Raw genomic sequence first — 19531 nt, 5'->3', positions numbered from 1 at the left:
ATGGGTGGATGCTACTGGCTACAAGTTGGTCATATTAAACCTTATGTAATGTAATGCTTCCCCCAATCAATCTTTTATGTGATTGTGTGCCTTACATTACCAATGGTGCAAATGATCAATGTTAATTTCCTTATTTGTATATTACATTTATACTTTCAGCACGTTACATTAATTGAAGTGTGAGTAATAGAATTTAGAGTCGGAAGATATGAGATAGAAATAGGAAGTTGGTAAAGGTTTGTGCTGTTGGACTGTAGCATCTGGTAACATTCTCTATACCTAATTTACTTTAATTTCAGTTGTAGGATATGGTTTGTGAGTTTAGTTGGTGATGAAACTGTACAATGGGGATTACGAATAAACCATTGTAAAGCTTTTACATGCAAAGATGGATTGGACTGGACTAGTTGGTTAGAGCAGTCAGTCAGTCTAGTTTTATTTTCCACATAACAAACCAAACTATAATTGTTCATTCAAGCTAATTAAGCTCTCCATTTAAAAAAAAAAAAAAAAAAAAAAAAAAAAAAAAAGCACAAAGAAATGTAAAAACAATTTAGTTGGGCAAAGTTTTAACCATTCAATCCCAATCCCTATCCCTCCAGGTGCTCTTAAAGTTAATCCATCGGAAACACAATTAACATTAGACCCGGCCTCCTAATACGGGTTGTAGCGTCGTCCTCCTCCTCCTCGACCTCCACTGTCATTACCCCGCCTATGACCACCACCCGAGCCACCTCCTCCGCCACTCCGGCCACCACCACCTCTTGGCTGTTGTGGCATGGCCTGTGGTGAGTGTGGCTGCATACCTGGTTGTTGCCTGTTTTTGCAAATAAAAGTGAATAGTGAAAAAAGACAAATATTTAAACACAAAAACCGTTTAAATCTTCCTCTTCAACTTACAGGACGTATCCAATCCTTCCGTCAGGCAAAAGCATTGGCATCATGGCCATACCAGCTGTTGAAGGTCCCCTTCCGTATATAAGTGGTGGCTGCAGTAACCCATAAATAATACTTTCATTTTTTTTTTTAATTAAAAAAAAAAAAAAAAAAAAAAAAGATAGATAAGATGAAGAAATGTGTTGCCTGTCCATAGGCGGCTGCACCATATCCTGCACCCAAACCACCATATGCACCACCTACCAAGCCGCCATAACCAACACGAGGAGGGTGGTGGTTTGGAAGTAAAGCGGCCTTATTCTGGTTGTTTGAAGATCCTCCAGATGATTTCTGGTCTGCTTGTGGCTTAGCAAGCGAGCACTCCAATACTTGACCTATATTATATTATATATAAACCATCTCAATCAAAGTACATAAAATTGTGTTTGATCATGAGAGATGTATTACCATCTAACTCATACTTCTCGGTGTTCTTAAGAGCCTTCATGACACTTGATCTATCTGCAAAATGAACAAAACCAAATCTACTTCTCTCGTGGCCTGCTTTTGCAGGAGGGAGAACCACTTTTATGATCTTTCCATGGTGCTCGAATATCTTTTCTAACTCATCTTGCGTCACATTCTTTGGTAGATTCTTCACATACACTGCCTTCACCTATATATTATTATACAACTTGACTAGTCAACAACTTTACTTTAATATATTATTATTATATATATAAAAATCTATGCACCTTCACCTACCTGAGAAGAAGCTGAAGACTCTGCATTTTTGGGGTCAGCCCAGCTGACAGTTGGAGCATTATCATCAAGTTTAAATTTAGGGTTCAGCATTTTTTGTCTCGAATACTCTGCACATGCATGGTTATAATACTCAATGAAAGCAAATCCACGGTTCCTCCTAGAGTTTTGTGGATCCTGTAATACAATACAAAAAAAATGTTGGTTTTTGAGAACCACATTATATTATATATAATTAATATATCCAACAAACAACCAATTAGTGATACCTTTAGCAGCTCAACAGAATTGATCCCTGGTCCAACCTTTCGCACAACTTTTTCCATGTCTTCCAATGTCCAACTTTTAGGAACATTACCAATAAATAACTTATGTTTTGCTTGAGATGTTGAACACCTCACCCTTTTACCCTGAGATATTAATTAACAAACAAACAACAATAACTCCTAAGCAAATAGCAACCAACAGCTAATAGCTTCATGTAGTATTATTTGATGTTTATAAAAAGAATTATAATGATAATTGTAGCAAGCAATACCTTCAACTCCTTAGTATTAAGCTCCTTGATGGCAGTAGAAGCCAACTCTTTGGTCCTGAAGGTCACAAAAGCATACCCCTTATTCTCGGATGCATCTTTGCCCCTCATTATCCGAACCTGTTTGTTTCTTATTTATTAATTATATATATATATTTATTTATAATGTAGTGAGAGAACGAGAAAAAGAAAAGGTTACCTCTGTGACTTCTCCAATGGATTCACAAAACTTTTTGACATCATCTTCAGAAACATCTAGAGGAATTCCACCAAGATATACTTCTGAACCATAAGGAGGAAGGGCAAGAAGTTCTGCATATTTTTTCTCTTCATCATCATCAGCATTTTCCATTTCTTCATCCTCCCCCGCTTTCTGTCTGTCTGTTTCATCATCAGCATCTTCCTCCTCCTCCTCCTCCTCTTCTTCTTCTTCTTCTTCTTCATCTTCCTCAACTTCTTCTTCTTCAACCTCTTCCTCTTCTTCTTCCTCCACTTCTTCCTCTACTTCCTCATATTCAACCTCCTCTTCAACAGCCTCCTCTTCAAAGTCCACCTGCTCTTCTGTTTCAGATGCTGCTTTTTCCACTACCTTCGGAGATTCCTCAGCCTTGGAAGCTGCCCCTGCCCCTGCCCTTGCCCGGGTGGTCCTTGGCATCTTATTCTTATGTATCTAGGAATAAAAGCTTGAACAGCAACTGGGATAGATACACAGAAGCCAGAAGAAGCATTTACAGAAGAAAGAAGAGAGCAATGGGAACAAGATTCAAAAGGAGAAAAGGAGTGGCAAAGTGAGAACAACAGTGATAGAAACAGAATCTGTGCCATTAGATATGATATGATATGGTTTTGCTCAAGGAGAGTTCAAAAATGGCAAATCATACGTGAAAGAGACAACTGTGAATGAGTGAATTCTCAAAATGATATGTGGAAATTTGTATCTAGCTTTCTACCATCAACAATGCAGCAATAATGAGAAAGGTGGAAGAGCAGACAATAAGGTTTGAGATATCAAAAAATAATATATGTTCATGCACAGCAAAGTCAAATAAAAGATGGGAAACTATGTCCAGGCAGGCATGGTCAAAGGAGAGCTAAATGGGTTCAAAAACAAATTATAGCATCAAAATTTATCAAGAAAGATGGGATTAATTTTCCTGTTTCCTGCAGCAAGTTAATGCACAGGGGCTGAGAATATACTCTCCAATGAGCAATTCAAAAATGCACAAAAGCAGTGCTTAATAGGACTATCATATAAGCCAACTCACTCACATAACAATGCGCATGAGGGTACTTGTCCCCTTTATATAACTTTTATACATCTTTTACACAACAAAGAACGCAAATATATAAAAATTGCCACAGAAAACAGAAATGTGATTCATTAGAGAAAGCAATTAAGCAAAAAAGGCTGCTGCTGCTAAATCATTGGTCATCTAATGCTTCTACTAATACAATTTACAGTCACCAACATGCCACACAAAAAAACTCAACCATGTTCTCATTGCCATGCAAAAACGATAAGCTCTAGCCCACAGGTGCTTAACAGCTGCATGTTGCAACTTCATCAAAGGATTAAGTCTAGCTTAAGATATTAGGAGCATGGGGACTACTGCCATTAAGATTTAAGATGTTTATAAGCCTAAGATTCTCTAACAACACAAGTGGCAAGTCTTTTGTGTTTCCATCATCTCAGATTATTGACCTACTGCATAGATAGGAAATACAAATATAAGACATCTAGCTTTAGTTAGAGTAGTCAATGGCTAAAATATAGTTGAGGTATCTACTATCTAGGAGTTCCAGTTGAGGTTATCTTATCTTATCTATTCAGCCCCTGCATGACTCCATCTACCAATTTCATCTCAAGTAAACTCTGAAAGAGGGAATTTGCATAAACTACACAACTACATTCATTCCTGGCTCCAAAAGACACTCCACTTTATGTTTTACTTGATCATTCTACCTTTAAATAAAGGTTTGTCCCATTTTCAGTCATGTTTCTTACTCAGATTTGTCATTACAAATACTTAGAATATTCCTCATGTCTTTGGAGCCTGAATACAAGCTACTTCCATAAACTGCAATCATAAGGCAGGGTAGATGGCTTTTAAACTCTTTTACTAAAATAAGACAAACACCGATAGTCCATAGGCTTCACATAACTTAGATATACTCTGACAGATGATATCTCCCTCCATAACATCACCAATTCAGGACCAAAACTCTTTCCTATTGTATATGATCTTCTTCCATGTGTCAACTTAATTAACACCTCAAAGAATCATATATTATGCTACTCACAGTTGTTTGTTGGGTTTCCCTGTAACTTCATTTATTGCTGAAACTTAGTTACTTGCCCGATTCCGCAAGGCTTATATACAATACCCTAAGACATATTTGCAGCTTTTCTTTTGCTCGTTGTTTTCATTTTTTTTTTCTTTTTATCATCTGAAGGGTGGTTTATAATCTACAGAGTACATAAAGAATAGTGGGATTCATATTTGTCTCAACTTTGCGACAACTATTCATGAAAATGAAATACAAGATGTCTACTCGGCCCTTTTTTATCATCTTGGTTCAACTGATGAGAGCCTTCATGTACGTTTAAATTTTCTTTGCTTCTTGCCTATTCTTCCCAGGAGACCTTCGCATGTGCTTTGTATAACACTAGCAGAAACACATGTGACTAGCATCTCTCACATTTAGCAGTAGCCCTAGCATCTCTCACATTTTCAACAAGCGAGGTGGGAAATCCAAGCCTTCTATCTACACTTTGGATATATCATTGCATCATGTGAGGGTTCTCTAGATGCTTCAGTGGATAGGTTTAAGGTTGTACGAGTGAAATGAATACATATAGTAAGAGGTTAAGAACTAATCCTACATTCTTTGGGGATAAGATTATGGATTGGAATAACAAGAAATGAGAGGTTTCTTTTTTAGGCCAAGTTAAATTATCTTGCTGTGATAAAATAATAAAAGAAAAAGACATTAAAGATGAACAGCATGGGAAGAGCTGTCTTTGGTTGATGAAGATTTAGAGACTTCTGAAGCAACCATGCACATAGTTGAGATTCAAATCTTCAATTACTGCATAAGGGTACCTAGAGCATTGAAATGAGGTGCAACTTTGTCCTAACAAGGTGGTTGATACTTCTCACTAACCTCCTTCCATTGTCAAACGTGTTAATGGAACTAGACAACTAGACAACAGTTTCACAAAAGTCTCTTCAAAGAACACAATGATTCGATAGCCTTGTAAACATGTTTAAAATGTATGTATAAGGTTAATGGGGAGTGCTATCATTAAAAAATGTATCACTACTCGCTAGTTATGTCATTTTGGTAAACTAATTGTCTTTAAGGTCTTCCCAGGGTTTCACACTTTCAACAAATTGGCCAATTTGTATTCTGTATACCCTTATCTTGATCAATGATACAATCATGCTTTCTCCACCCAAACCTCATTAGCCGAAATAAATGCATTCCTTTTATCTCCCCCAACGAATTTTACTTGATCAAAGCTCAAATGTGTAAAATGTAAGTCGATTCATACGAGCAAAGCAGATCTAAGCTTCCAAACCTAGTGTGATCAAGAACTAATAGATTCAAAAATATATTGAAAAATTAACATAGGAACCTATTCTTAGTGAAAGTTCTCAATTGTTCTTCTAGGATAGAGACTTCAAGAAATCATTCCAAAAAAACGAGAAATGTAGAGCTGCATCATGCTTAACTAAGCCGCCAAAAGAGTATATTATATTTGCATACAACAATGTGTCGTCTACATTTCTCTATTGCTTTTCAGTATTGTTCCTATATATCTAGTTCTACAATTTTCAAGGATCCATGCAAGTGAGAATCACAATTGACTGTAAGTGCTAGAAGCCTCACTTAAACGTGTGAAAATAAAGAAACCTTAAAACTTCAAAAGATTTGAACTGAGGTGCAACTTTGGATGACTCATGTAGGTATCCTAAGTAGTTGGGTAGACCACAAGTGAGAATGAAACCCAATCCATATTAAAACAATAGTTCATGAAGGGAATGGAAGAAGCATACAGTGATTCAAACCACCTAACAGTTAATGAATCCTAATGCTCACTTATCTTTGCTTGATAAATATAAAGTTCTACATTTACAACCCTTCACCCGTGTTGGCTAACTGATACCAAGAAACTGGTCCCTACTCCCTACTTATATGTTATCAGACTAACTATAGCAACACATAGTCTTAGGCACTGACATCTATTATGATAGATAGGTGTCCATATACACCTAGCATCATTAATATGCTACTACATAACTTCAAAGTGCCCTTAAATCAACATTATGCAAAGCGGATTTGAATTAAATAATATACTATTATTTAATTCGCTTCTATTATTGAAAACATTAATAACCCGTATGTGTAAAAAGTCAAAACATACATGCCATTACCATAGGCACGGTTAACGGGTTAAGTAGAAGACAGATTACTAAATTAAATATGTTCTTGAAGACTACAGATAACCCTAAAACAGCCGGAATTAACCTAAAATTGAACACGATGACCGGAATACTCTCAAATCTCGAAAAATATAACAAAGAATAATAGGAGTTTACACTGCCCAGCAATAAGCTCAGCTGTAAAAATTAACACTTACAATGTAAAATGCAGTGTCAATTTCCATCATAGGCCTAACGGTTTCTAGTTTCTATGTTCTCTTAGTACACGAATCCGAAGCCCGGCATGTCAAATTGATCAATAATGAAAAGAATAATCATACTTGACCGGATAACTATACAATTTTTTTACAATATTTTCCTTATCTTCGTATAATATAAACCCGTATGTCAGAGAAATAATAAAGGTTGATTATGTCTTACCTGTATGCGGAGGTAGATGACTGATCTCGAATGACGACGATGGTAAAATATATGCCGGTCGGAGATGATGGTGTCGGAAGAAAGGAGGAGCGGCGCTGAAGCCTGAAATGTTGCAGGTTAGGTTTAGTTTTACCCTCTTTCAATCCCTTCTATATTTATTTCAGAATTACGGAGATATTTTTTTCGAATAGAAAAAAGAAAATTTGGCTGGCAAAACATTTTCATCCTTATTTTATTCTCGCTTCATTTATAGAAACGCAAATATATTTTCATAACTCAATAAGTTTGTTAGAAAACGAGAGTAGGTCGGAGAATCCCTTTTGGAATATGTCTTGTTCATGTAAAACATCTCATGTTATTTGGGATAATGTCTTGAAAGATAATAAAAGTTCTATTTGTGTTTATATTTAGTTATTGAATTATTATTTATGTATTTGATTTATTTTTGAATTATTTCAAAGTATTCATATTTTACTTTTAAGATAGGTTTAACTGATTATAAAAGGTAAAATATAAACAATTTTAAATAATTTAAGGATAAATTAAACACAAAAAAAATTAATGATTAAATATGAACAAAATTAAATTTTTGTTACCATTTCAAGTCATTATCCATTTTTATAATCATCTCTTAGTTTATTTTGCTTATTGGTAGCAATGATTTATATTAATAATTTTAATTTCAGTCACTATATTTTCATGACTATAATCATAATCTATAAGATTAACTTTTAACAACAGTTTATTTATTTATTTATGTTTATGTTTCTATTTATAATTACAATTTATGCCATAATAGGACATCATTTACAAAGCACATATTACAATAATTCTTGTACTTTATATATATTACAAACTATTATGCTATTTACGATAAAGTGTTGTGAACGCAACACTATTTGTGCATTATATACAAAACATATGTTTCAAGCTATATCACGAGATATAAGGATGGGAGAGTTCCAACGAAGCATTATCAATGACATATTAGTCGTGACATGTCACCAATAAAAATAATAATTGTGGCTACTCTTTATACCTTTAGCGACAACATATGTAGCTCATTATACTCATTAATCTTGTAGTGAAAACAAATATACTTTTTAAATGGACAATGACTTAAAATGGTAATATATTTTTTGATTTGTACATATTTGGCCACTGAGTTTTTTTCGTCCACATTTGCCCCTTCAACTTGTTTAACTGTACACATTAAGTCTTTATGACCGGTTACTCCAGGTAAATCGGAAAAATTAACTTAATATGGTAATATATTTCTCACTTTCTACACATTTAGTCATTAATATTTTTTGCACGTTTAGTCCGTAATATTTTTTTGTTGCAAAATAAGTCTTTGTTGTTTTGTATACATTCAATACTTATGAACGGTTTCTTTAGGCTTTTCTCACGACATTTTACATAAGACAATCATTATGAGGTGTTCGGGGTTGTTCATGTTTATAGTCACTGCGGCCTCGATTGCTTGTTGCTTAGGTTTTCTGTTATGAACGTCGTAACTTATTCATACGATCTCAGATTTTAACGATCTTTATATTCATGCGTTCGTATTTGAGTCTACAACAATTTTCATTTAGATTATCCCGTTAAAAAGTAATATATTTCTACTTACGATATTATAAAAAAACATTCATACATGCATTCATAAAGAACGCATGTATATAAAGATTGTAAGTAGAAATATATTACTTTTTAACGGGAGTAATCTAAACGAAAGTTGTAGGCGACCTAAATACAAACATGTAGATATAAAGATCGTTAAAATCTGAGATCGTGTGAAGAAGTTACAACATTCAGAACACAAGACCTAAGCTAAACCACAAGACCTAAACAACTAAGCAACTTAGATTACTATTCTTAAAAGGTTTTATAAAAAAACGTATATACATATATTCATAAAGAACGCATTTATATAAAGATCGTAAGTAAATATATTATTTTTTAACGGAAGTAATCTAAACGAAAGTTATAGTAGACTCAAATATGGACACGTGGAAATAAATATCGTTAAAATCCGAGATCGTATGAAGAACTTACGTCGTTTAGATCACAAGACATAAGCGAAGCATAAGACCTAAGCAACCAAGTAGTTGAGTTATGGTGGTCATAAGCATCAACAGCCCCGAACACAATGGCGGATTTACTATATATCTCGGGGTAGCCCGGGATACCCCTAAAAAAAATTGTAATGTAATTTTTTTCGGAATTTTTTTTTCTTATGGTGTATTACGCGATTTTTTTATGTCATGATACCTCTTTACTTGTCGGGGATACCCCTTTACTTTGATCATGGATCCGCCACTGCCCGAACATCTCATTAATGATTGTCCCACGTAGGTTGTCGTGAGAAAAACCTAAAGAAATCGGTCATAAGTATTGAATGTATACAAAAACAACAGAGACTTATTTTGCAACAAACAAATATTAAGGACTATGTAACGTCTCCATTTTCAACCCAAAATTTTCATTTTTATTTATTAAAATATAATAGAGTATAATTACATTATGCGAAAACATGTTGTGAATGCGCATGTGTACAGTCGAACATTTCCCTTCTCACGAATTAGTGAAGTACCTTAAAACATTTATATTCACTCAGTAAGCAAGAAGCTTAGTGACTTCCCCAAAATACTATATACCACAATACATATACAATGCATACACATAATGGCCTTCAACATAACGATGGTCCGCCCTTGGCCTTCAGCACGAAGTTGGTCCGCCTTTTTTGCCTAAAGCGGGTCCGATACTGTTGGATTAGTGTCTAAGCCTGTAACCAAATGTGGTAAGTATTTGATCCGGTTGTGCATGGTCCTTTTGGGTTGCCTTCGCCAAAGCAACTTGACTGAAGAAATAATAGAGAAAGAGGTTATTATGGTTTATTAATAATATATTAAAAGAGAAATCATATTTATTTAGTTAACATTGGTCAAAAATTAATTAAGAATTAATTTTGTGATCAAAATAAGTTAATTGAACTAGGGGGACTGAACTGTAATTATGTGATAGTTGCAAAGTAGGGCAAAGGATACCCTATATGATAGGGTGGACGAATTCAAGGGGATAAGGCCTTAGAATTCGTCCATGATAAGGTTTCTAGGGTTATCCTTTGGGCTGCTTGGTGGCTAAGTAACCAGATAAGGATAAGGACTGAAACCCTAATTCCTACACCTATATAAAGACCCATTGGCATAAGAAATTCGGCCACTTGATACCTAGGGTTCCTAGAGCCGAATTTCATACCTCCCATCTCTCTCTCTTGCCTCTCCATTTGCTCTTGGTGTTTGTGAGCCATTAGAGGTACTACACTTGTGGTACTTGCTTTCAAAGACAAGAAGATTCATGTTACAAGTTGTTATTACAACATAACAACAAGAGGTATGTATTACATTCTCCTTTATGATTTTCGAAATTACCTAGGAGCATGTTAGGTTTCTTTTTTTGTTCATAATGTTGTATAACTAATAGTGAAAACATAGATCTGTATCTAGGGTTGCATGCACACATAGGATTGTTTGTATAAAACCCATCAGTGGTATCAGAGCTTTTTGGTTTTGTTTTCAATTAGATTTTATACAAAATTATGATTTTGACATATTAGGGTTTATAGCAAATAAACCCTAAGGGCTTGATTTTCGAAATTAGGGTTCCTAAACCATAAATTTCGAAATTTTGATAGGGTTTCCCAAACCCTTTTCTTAGCCTCCAAGATTTCGAATTTTAGGGTTATCCAACCCTAGGGTTTTCGAAATTGCCTCCTCCCCAAGATAAGATTCCTAAATTTTAGGGATTTGGATAATGCTATATATTGTAATTATCCCTTTAATTGTTTAATATGGTAATTAAAGATTTTGAATTATCTCATCCCAATTTTCGAATTTTAGGGGATTTAAGGGATTAGGTTAAATTAATTGTTTATTTAATAGATAATCCTTCATGATTTGATAATTCAAATTAATTGTTTAACTTTGGGATAATTATTAAATCAAAGTTTTTAATATTTAAAATTTCAAATTAAAAGATTTTAATTTTCAGAAATTTTAAATTTGATTAAAACCCTAATGATTTGAAATGTTTCAAAACTTGCCCTCAAGTTTTGGAATTTAAATTTTAATTAAAAGTTTAATTTTAAAAATGTTAAATTCTAAAACCCTAATTTTTGAAAAGTTCAAATTGTACCCTTATGGTTTTATTAAATTAATTAAGTGTATAATTAAAGAGAGTTAATAAATCCATAATGATATGATTTACATTTAATTAAATTAAAAGTGTAAAATTAGACCACATAGTATTTTAAAAGTGTAAAATACACCCTTATACTATATATAAAATTAAAAAGTCTAATATTATATATGTATAACTTAAATGTCAGTCTTACCGTTAGTAGGCCTCATTCACGAAGTTGGTCTATAAGGGGTGTTTAAGGAAGCGACCTATAAAATGACCGTCATTAGGTATCCACTCTTACCCACCGCACTCTTGACTAGTGGAGGGTCGTTAGCCGAACGGGTAGGATAGGGCAAACCTTTTCCATTAAAAGTATAATGAATTATAAAATAACTAAATGTTTTATAAAATTCCAAATCTTAGTTACTTTAGGCAAAAGTGAATTTGATGCAATTCCATGAAATTACACTTTGTACCCTTGCTAAGACGTTAGTGGAGCGTGTGTGGTTAACCGGCACACTAAATGGGTTCTAAGCAAAGGTAGTGAAGGGTGACTCGATGTTTGTCATAGTTCGGTGGAGCGTGTGTGGTTAACCGGCACATCGAATAGGTGATTGTAACATTGGGGGCACCATGTATATTTGCATGGTTATTCACACCCTGTTTTGTGATCCTCGGCATCCCAGTCACAAATCGAGGGGCATATCGAGATTTAAACATGTCATTGAAAAGTTCAATGAATCTAAAAGGATCTAAGAGTTTTCAATACATTTAAAACTTAATCTCTTTTTCGTTTTTCATGGTGGAAAATTAGTGAATCGTCATTCACTTACCTTCAAATGTTCTGCAGTTTGGGTTACGACATCCCTCTCCCAAGTTGCAGAGTATTGTGTTGGGTCCTAGCCTTAATATCTCGTTTGGGTGTTTTATTAAGGACTCAATCAACTGACTTGAATTTTCTCCCGTTTTGTAGATGTCTGATTCTAACTATGGTCTTCCCGAATCCCTTGGAACAAGATTTCCACATGAAGATGATATTCCATGATTCGATCAAGGAACAAGATATCATGCTTCACTTCCTCCACCTCCTTTTATTGTTCTCCCTAACCCACAAGTTCAAAGGCTTGAAAAGTTCAAGCTTACTTAAGCCTTTTTAGCAAGTAAACATGAAGAAGGAAAGTTAGTGTGTGCACACGTCTTAGAGATGAAGTCACACATTGATAGGTTAAGAATGTTGGGAGTCATTTTCTATGAGAAGCTAGCTGTTGACTGGGTTCTTCAATCGCTTCCTAACTCATATAGTGAGTTCGTAAGAGAGTACTATATGATGGACCACGACGTGACCCTCATCGATCTCACCTATTTGCTTGTTTCTGCTGAATCAACAATGATTTGGTGCACTGGAGAAGCAAAGTTGATTGGTGGATCTGCCTTCCAAACCTCCATGGACATAGGCAATGGCAACAAAAGGCATGTCATGGTCGAAAAGTTTGATCATAAGAGAAAGGCTAAGTCTGAGGTAGTTCCGTGTGCTGTTCCAAAAGAGTCAATTTGCTTTTATTGCCAAGATAAGGGGCATTAGAGACGAATGGCTCTACTTCAGGTAAAATCCATTAACTAACTCTATAAGTTCCTATTTTTGATTTTTGATACATTATGTGATAAGATTACATTTTTGATGTTTTGTAGAATCGAAGAAAAGAAAGGAAGCTTAAAGGAAGAAGTGAGCTGAGTCTGATCGCAAAGAAATGGATTTCGATCGCATGGATTCGAAGATCGGATTTTTGAGCTGCTACTTTTAGAGTTATGATAGATTGCTTAGGAATATGTAATAGTGTAGTTTTTCATTTGAATTGCAATGTAAGGACAAGTTTTTCCGCACCTTTTATAAATAAAATAAATTTTGGTTTTGTCTTATTTATATATTTCCTTACAATGGCATGTATGAAAAATTGACTTTTGTATATTTCTAGTTGTAGCAATGTTGAAATGGATATGATTCTTAGTTATATTATTTGTGGTAATGTCGAGAATTGTGACAACTCGAAATTTCTATATTGTACAGTCTTTCAAATTTAATCACAGTCAGACTCGTTTTTGCTATCTTTTAGCATTGTTCAGGGTCTGTTTGAGTGTTCTAAGCCTAGTACATTCAAAGTTGGGGTTTAAGGATGAGTTAACTTAAGTTCATAGTATAGCATCCGGGCCAAACACTCCATCTAAAGGAGTGTACGGCCGTACACATGTGTACAACCGTACACCCAAGAATGGCCGTGAACCCAAACATATATATATGTTTTCCCTTCATTCTTTCTCATTTCTCACAATTTCACCTCAAGAAAATCCGATTCTCTCTCAACTATCATCAAGATTTACACCTTGATCTTCAAATAAGTAAGTGTTCCTTCCATTTAAGTGTTGATACATGGCTTTATCTAGTGAAGATCCATGTGTTTCATCTATGAAAACTTCTCTTTTGGTTAGATCTTCAAATCTTCATCCATTTCACCAAGAACACACACTTGTTCGTGAGCCTTGAACTCCTTAGAAGACCCTCAAAAGCGTGAGTATTCCTTCTATCATCTAGTTAGACATGTTAAACACTTGATTCAAAGCCTTAAAACATCATCTGACTCAAGATCATCAAGGGTGTACGGTCGTACACACTTGGTGTGGCCATACACACCTCAAAACCTTCCAAAATGATAGTTTTGTCCATCCTCTTGTTGTGCAATTGTCACACTAGTTTCCCCAAGGATCAAACACCCATTTTTGCATGTTTTCCCATGTATGTACGACCGTACACTCCATGGTCGTACACATCATGGCCGTACACATCAAGGGTCGTACACATCAAGGGCGTACACATCATGGCCGTACACTCCCTTAAATGACCATAAACCCCTTTAATGCAATCACATGTGATTGATACACTTCAATCTAAGTGATTCCTAGTCCCTAAGGTGGTTTCTTAGCATAATTAGTTGTATAACCACTAATTATATTCATATATGTGTCATTATATGCTATTAGGATCCGTTTGTGCTCAAGACTTCACTTGACACTTAGCATCCTACACCGATCTTATCTTTGAATAACTTACTACAGGTGAGTTCATACCCCCGTATTTTCATAGTTTTTACTATTTTAAGGGGGGAAATACAAGTCTAACACAAAGATATTGTGTTATAAACAAATGGTTTCAAATATCTTATCAAAATGGATTTCAGTTATCATCAAATCAAATGGTTTTCAATGATTACATCAAAATGACATCAAGTCACCAAAATGAATTTCAAAATATCAAACTTCGTTAAAAAAATTTTATAAACTTATATTTCTCCCAAAAATCATACTAGTATACATATATTTATATAAATAAGATTTAAAAGGCTTAGGACAGATAACCCACTTTGGTTCCTTTTCCTTGTTTGGATGTGGGATTACAAGTATCAGTTGTTTGTCCGAGTGTCATTTAAATTTTACTTATATATACTTGTATATGTATACAAGTTTAAAATTTAGTTCATTAAGTTCAGTTACCCTTTGTAACATGTTGAGCAAGGGGTTACATTCATGAATACTCTTTATCAAATCAGAAAGTACATATAAATTATAATTGGTATAATTTATGATTCACAGAACATTAACTCACTATTCAAGTATACTAAAGTACATTATTTTACGAGAACAAAGGTTTGATTAAAAAATATTCAAGGGTATACATCTTTCAGATACCTGTTAAGAATACTAATTCAAGAACATACTATCAATCATTTATTTCAGAATAATTGGGTTTTTTCATAACTATTATACATGTAACGTTTTATATGCTTTTTATGAGTCAAGTAGTACAGGTTGTTTAATTCATTAAAACAATATAGTTAAAGTCCTGACATTATAATCAGAATCTCCAGCGGGGGATCGAAACAATATGTGTATAGATCTATATTGGGATTGACAACCCCGCACTCGGACTGCTAGCTACAGTCAGGCATACACGCCTGTGAGTGACAAATTGTTATCAACAGCTTTCCGCGCATTCATAGCGTTGGGTCAGGCCATCTAGTCAGTATGGTTATAATAACTCATAAAAGATATTAACAATACGTTAGTGTATAATTAACTAAACTTAAGTACATTTTCAAAGTACTAGTTTACAAGATACAAGTTTACAAAAGGATTACAAATACAGAACATTGGTTTACAAATCGAACAGTTTTATGTAACTAAAACTACTTTTCATATACATCAGAAAATATAGGATTTTCTGGAACAGTTTACATATTAAAGAAACAGAAAACATTCTTTCAAACATAAATACTTATGCACTCACTCAACTTTATGTTGATACTCTCTTTTTAAATTACTTGTATTCTCAGGGAACCAGTAGACAGGTACTCCCCGAGCTTTTAAGAAGATGGAGCTATTTATGTCATGTCTTCTTATTTTGTATAACTACTTGCTTTCAGTATACAATGATGAAACACATGTAAATACTTATACTTTTTAAATACAATGGTTGTTTGTACTCTGATTAATATAATGCATGTGTTGTGATACTACAAATGAAGTCCTCCACCCTCGGACGTTTCCGCCGTCTGGTTTGGGGGTGTGACACGAATTTACCAAATAAGGAAAGATTCTTGTCACCCGAGTTTCAATTGGACAGAAACTTGGAATCGTACAACCTGTGTTGTATGATGAATGAGAACCTTCATATTTGGAAAATTAAGACTAATTCCTTGACAAATAGTCAAGTGAAGGACTAGGAGAACTAGTACACAATGTTGTGAACTGGTCAAATCCACCACAAAGAACAATAACATTATTCGTCATGATTTACTAAAAGTCTAGTAAAGGTGATTATACTTACAAGATCATTGAAAAGTTTCAGTGAATGGCAGAACGAATAAGTAGAATCAATGAAGGCAGAAAGATAAAAGGTATCTCCAATCTAAGAAGAAGGGAGAGTACTTTTGTATCGTGTTTTATGATCGTCTTGGTAATCATAGGAACCATATTACACTTCATCCTCTAAGGACACCTTAGTGAACTAGTTTGGCTAAGAAGAGGAATCGAGAATTGTTGTAGTGGTTAAGTCAGTAAAATGTATCGTACTTCGTTCCAAAATCAAGTCTTAGAGTTATACTCCAAGATTGTGACTTGAGTGACATAATCTTAAGTAGGAATGTTCTTACACTTGCACATTTTGGTAAGTTGTGGTGTATTGAATAAGACAAAGGCCAACTAGTACCAAATTGCGTGTAGGTTTTGTTTTGATATAGACACACACTAACTATTGAATATTTGTTTTGTCAAGAAATGTTTATTGATAAGAGAATCTAATATGTCAAGAGGTCAGTGGGAGTTTAAAGATCTTGAAAAGTTTCAAGAACTAATCGAGAGTAAACCTATTAAACACTAGCACACGACTTGAGGATTGTAACCTATCGTGTTGATATATTCTTGTTTCTATGCCATTCCAGTTTGGTCAACTATGCATATGAGATCTACGAGTTCTCAATAGACTGCATAAGTCAAGCACCTTGTTCGATGAAAGTACATTGACTGGCATAGGTGAGCTGCTAAATAACTTGGAAGCAATGGTGGGACCCTTGATGGCAAGAAATCAAGTATGAACAAGTTCTGTCCATAAGAGTTTGTATTTGTCACAAACATTATCTTATTATTATGGTTATGACAAATTCGCATGGATAGGAACACATGCACCATTAAAATCTAAGTATCATAAGGTTTCTCTCCTTCATGAAAATGATTGTGAGGAAACGCTTTCACTAAGAGATATTTTAAGGAGATATCGATTATGTAAATTGCATTCTCGAATTCGATTATGATTACGACATCCCTCTTCATAGTTCGAATTGTGAGATTTGGCGATTAGTCTGAACATTCGGAACTTAGTAATATAAGTTCTGAATTAGTTTAGACACACATGTGAGTTGTCTAATGAAAGGTTTATGAGTTTGAGAAGCTTAGATAAAGGCTTATCGAAGCACATCATATTGGAAATATGAACTTTAGAAGTTAATAAGTATTGTCTTCCAGAAGTCTGATTGTTTTCTAATACGTGTCAAAGCTAGTGGGAGCATAAATGTTATGCTGGAATGGATAAAATCATCATGTTAGTGGGAGCATGATTATTATTTTAAGTATTGCAAGTAGGCAATATTAATTATAGAAAAACAAAAGTTTCACTTTGCAAAGTTGCAGGGGTTGAAAAGTTGTTTTTGCTATAATTAAGGGAGAGAATGTTATACTTCGTTTCCAATCTAAAAGCTTAGATCGAGAAATTTTAATTGAATTTAGTCAAGGATATATTTATTGCATTCTCAAAGTTCAATTATGATTACGACATCCCTCTTTATTGTTCGAATTTTGAGAACACGACAAATAGGAACATTATGACAATATTATAGCAAGAAGCTTATAAAGTATCACGTTTTTCATTATGAATCGTATCCCATACGCTTCGGGTATAGGATCAATTGCATGTGCTGTAATATTCGACCGTTCTAAATTTTTTTTTCCAAATGCCTAGGGCATTTAAAGGGAAAAAGGGAATAGAATCGGATTTGACTAAAATAATTAAACAACTGTCAAGGACAATCTAAGGATTGGTCGTTTGCGGACAATTGGAAGTATAGTCATAGATGGACCATATTGGCATTATTGTGAATAGATAAGATTTTATTTAGAATGAGTTGTCACATGGTAAATATGGAATTGTTTCCATATTGGGAGTTGGACTTTAAGAATCTCTATGTAGATTAGAAACTTTTATGCAAGAAGGATGTTCAAAGGAATGTACTTTGAATGTGAGACTTCATGACTATGGAATTGTCTTGTAACAATCTCCAATATAGCACTTTGTAATTTCATTAGCAAAGTCTTGGTGACTTTAGCGCTGTGATATTATGAAAGGATCGTTGCATAAAATTTTAGAATCTAACATATTGTAGTAGTGGCGAGAATTTGTATTCTTACACTAATTGATTAGGATTAGGAACTGTGAAATGAGCATCATTGGAAATGTGTTCATTTGATCTATTTTAAGAAGTTAGGACCATAGGAAAATATAGTGTGCATGCTAAGAGCATGGGACAACTTTTGTTGTGATTCAAGTAAGAAGTTGATTAACCGAAACAACAAATAATGAGTAATCAATACGGTGATTAAATAAAAAGGTGTTTTATTTATACTCAAAAGTTTGGGGCCATATGGGATTAGTATTATTCTTGTGTTTCACTTTGCATGTTTTGACTTCCCGAATAATAAGATTATTCAAAACCTCCACAATCGCTCATACTTTGGAAGTAAGTATGAAATAAGACTGTCATGAATCCGTCTGTAGATTGACTAAAGCGTTTAGACATAGCACAAGTTTGCTGCAGAGTTCATGAGTGTTGCTATAAGATTAGAGTATTGGATTAAACCCATGCTCACTGGGATCGCTTCATAGATTTTATCACGAGTGATTGGTGAGACGGTAATATCTTATATTCTTGAAACCGATATGTGTGAGTTGTATCTTGCGAGTCGGTTACACATTGACAATATGTAAACGCACCAGTAACTTAGTGTTATAAAACATATTGTTGTGTGTGATTCGGTGAGTGAGTACAAGCGAGCATTGAGTCGAAGTTTATCCGTTCCTTTTACCCAAAGTGGGATAAAAGCGATATATGTGGGCCAATCGATGATTTAGTGATGACACCCTAAGCGCTTGGCCAAGTCGGGACTAAGTTGATGTGTTCAACTGTAGTCAATTGTCAGTCGTCATAAATCGGAAATCGGGAAACAACATGTGAACAGAGACTATGATTAAAATCCATGTCTGTGACAACCGTCAAATTCAAGTCAAAGTCAAAGTCAAAGTCAACAAGTCAAACCGGTCAAACTTAACTAGTACTTGTATGTTAGAAGTTATTCCTTGTAAAAATGTGCATTTGTATGTCAAAAATTCAAGTGTCTTGAAGAATCTAAGTGTTAACAATGTAATCAAAACACGGCTAAGGACCCTTTCGGGGTTCACGAACCTTGCATTACGAGATTATACGATAATAATGGCTAAGGTTAAATCTCTCCCAAATCTCTCCAAGTATGTGAAATCTCTCCCAAAACTCTCCAAGTATGTGAAATCTCTCCAAGTATGTGAGATCTCTCCCAAATCTCTCCAAGTATGTGAAATCTCTCCCAAAACTCTCCAAGTATGTGAAATCTCTCCAAGTATGTGAGATCTCTCCCAAATCTCTCCAAGTATGTGAAATCTCTCCCAAAACTC

At 34.5% G+C, this 19531-nt stretch overlaps 1 protein-coding gene across 1 annotated transcript; it reads right to left on the bottom strand.

Annotated features, from left to right (window-relative positions):
- Window positions 1–411: 411 nt before the first annotated feature.
- Window positions 412–7230, bottom strand: LOC145161294 (RNA-binding (RRM/RBD/RNP motifs) family protein). Its single transcript, XM_079080796.1, has 9 exons — window positions 7042–7230; window positions 2373–2868; window positions 2177–2293; window positions 1908–2048; window positions 1642–1815; window positions 1345–1552; window positions 1084–1271; window positions 901–989; window positions 412–817 (listed from the first exon to the last, which is right to left on the bottom strand). The coding sequence occupies exons 2-9, from the start codon at window positions 2826–2828 to the stop codon at window positions 655–657; spliced, it is 1536 nt and encodes a 511-aa protein (XP_078936922.1). The 5' UTR covers window positions 2829–2868; window positions 7042–7230; the 3' UTR covers window positions 412–654.
- Between the last annotated feature and the right edge of the window lie 12301 nt (window positions 7231–19531).

The sequence above is a fragment of the Lactuca virosa genome, chromosome 2 (assembly GCF_052849685.1).
Source record: "Lactuca virosa cultivar CGN04683 chromosome 2, Lactuca_virosa_CGN04683_v6, whole genome shotgun sequence".
Lineage (NCBI taxonomy): Eukaryota > Viridiplantae > Streptophyta > Magnoliopsida > Asterales > Asteraceae > Lactuca > Lactuca virosa.
Note: the sequence above shows the minus strand (reverse complement) of the source record. Positions and strands in the feature narration are given on the sequence as shown.

What these genes read in the sequence shown, in the direction of transcription:
- LOC145161294 (XM_079080796.1), bottom strand. Translation starts at nt 2,828, where the DNA reads ATGCCAAGGACCACCCGGGCAAGGGCAGGGGCAGGGGCAGCTTCCAAG. An exon ending in AGTCTTCAGCTTCTTCTCAG is followed by an intron (nt 1,553 to 1,641) that starts GTAGGTGAAGGT and finishes AATAATATATAG; the next exon opens with GTGAAGGCAGTGTATGTGAA. An exon ending in CGAGAAGTATGAGTTAGATG is followed by an intron (nt 1,272 to 1,344) that starts GTAATACATCTC and finishes AATATAATATAG; the next exon opens with GTCAAGTATTGGAGTGCTCG.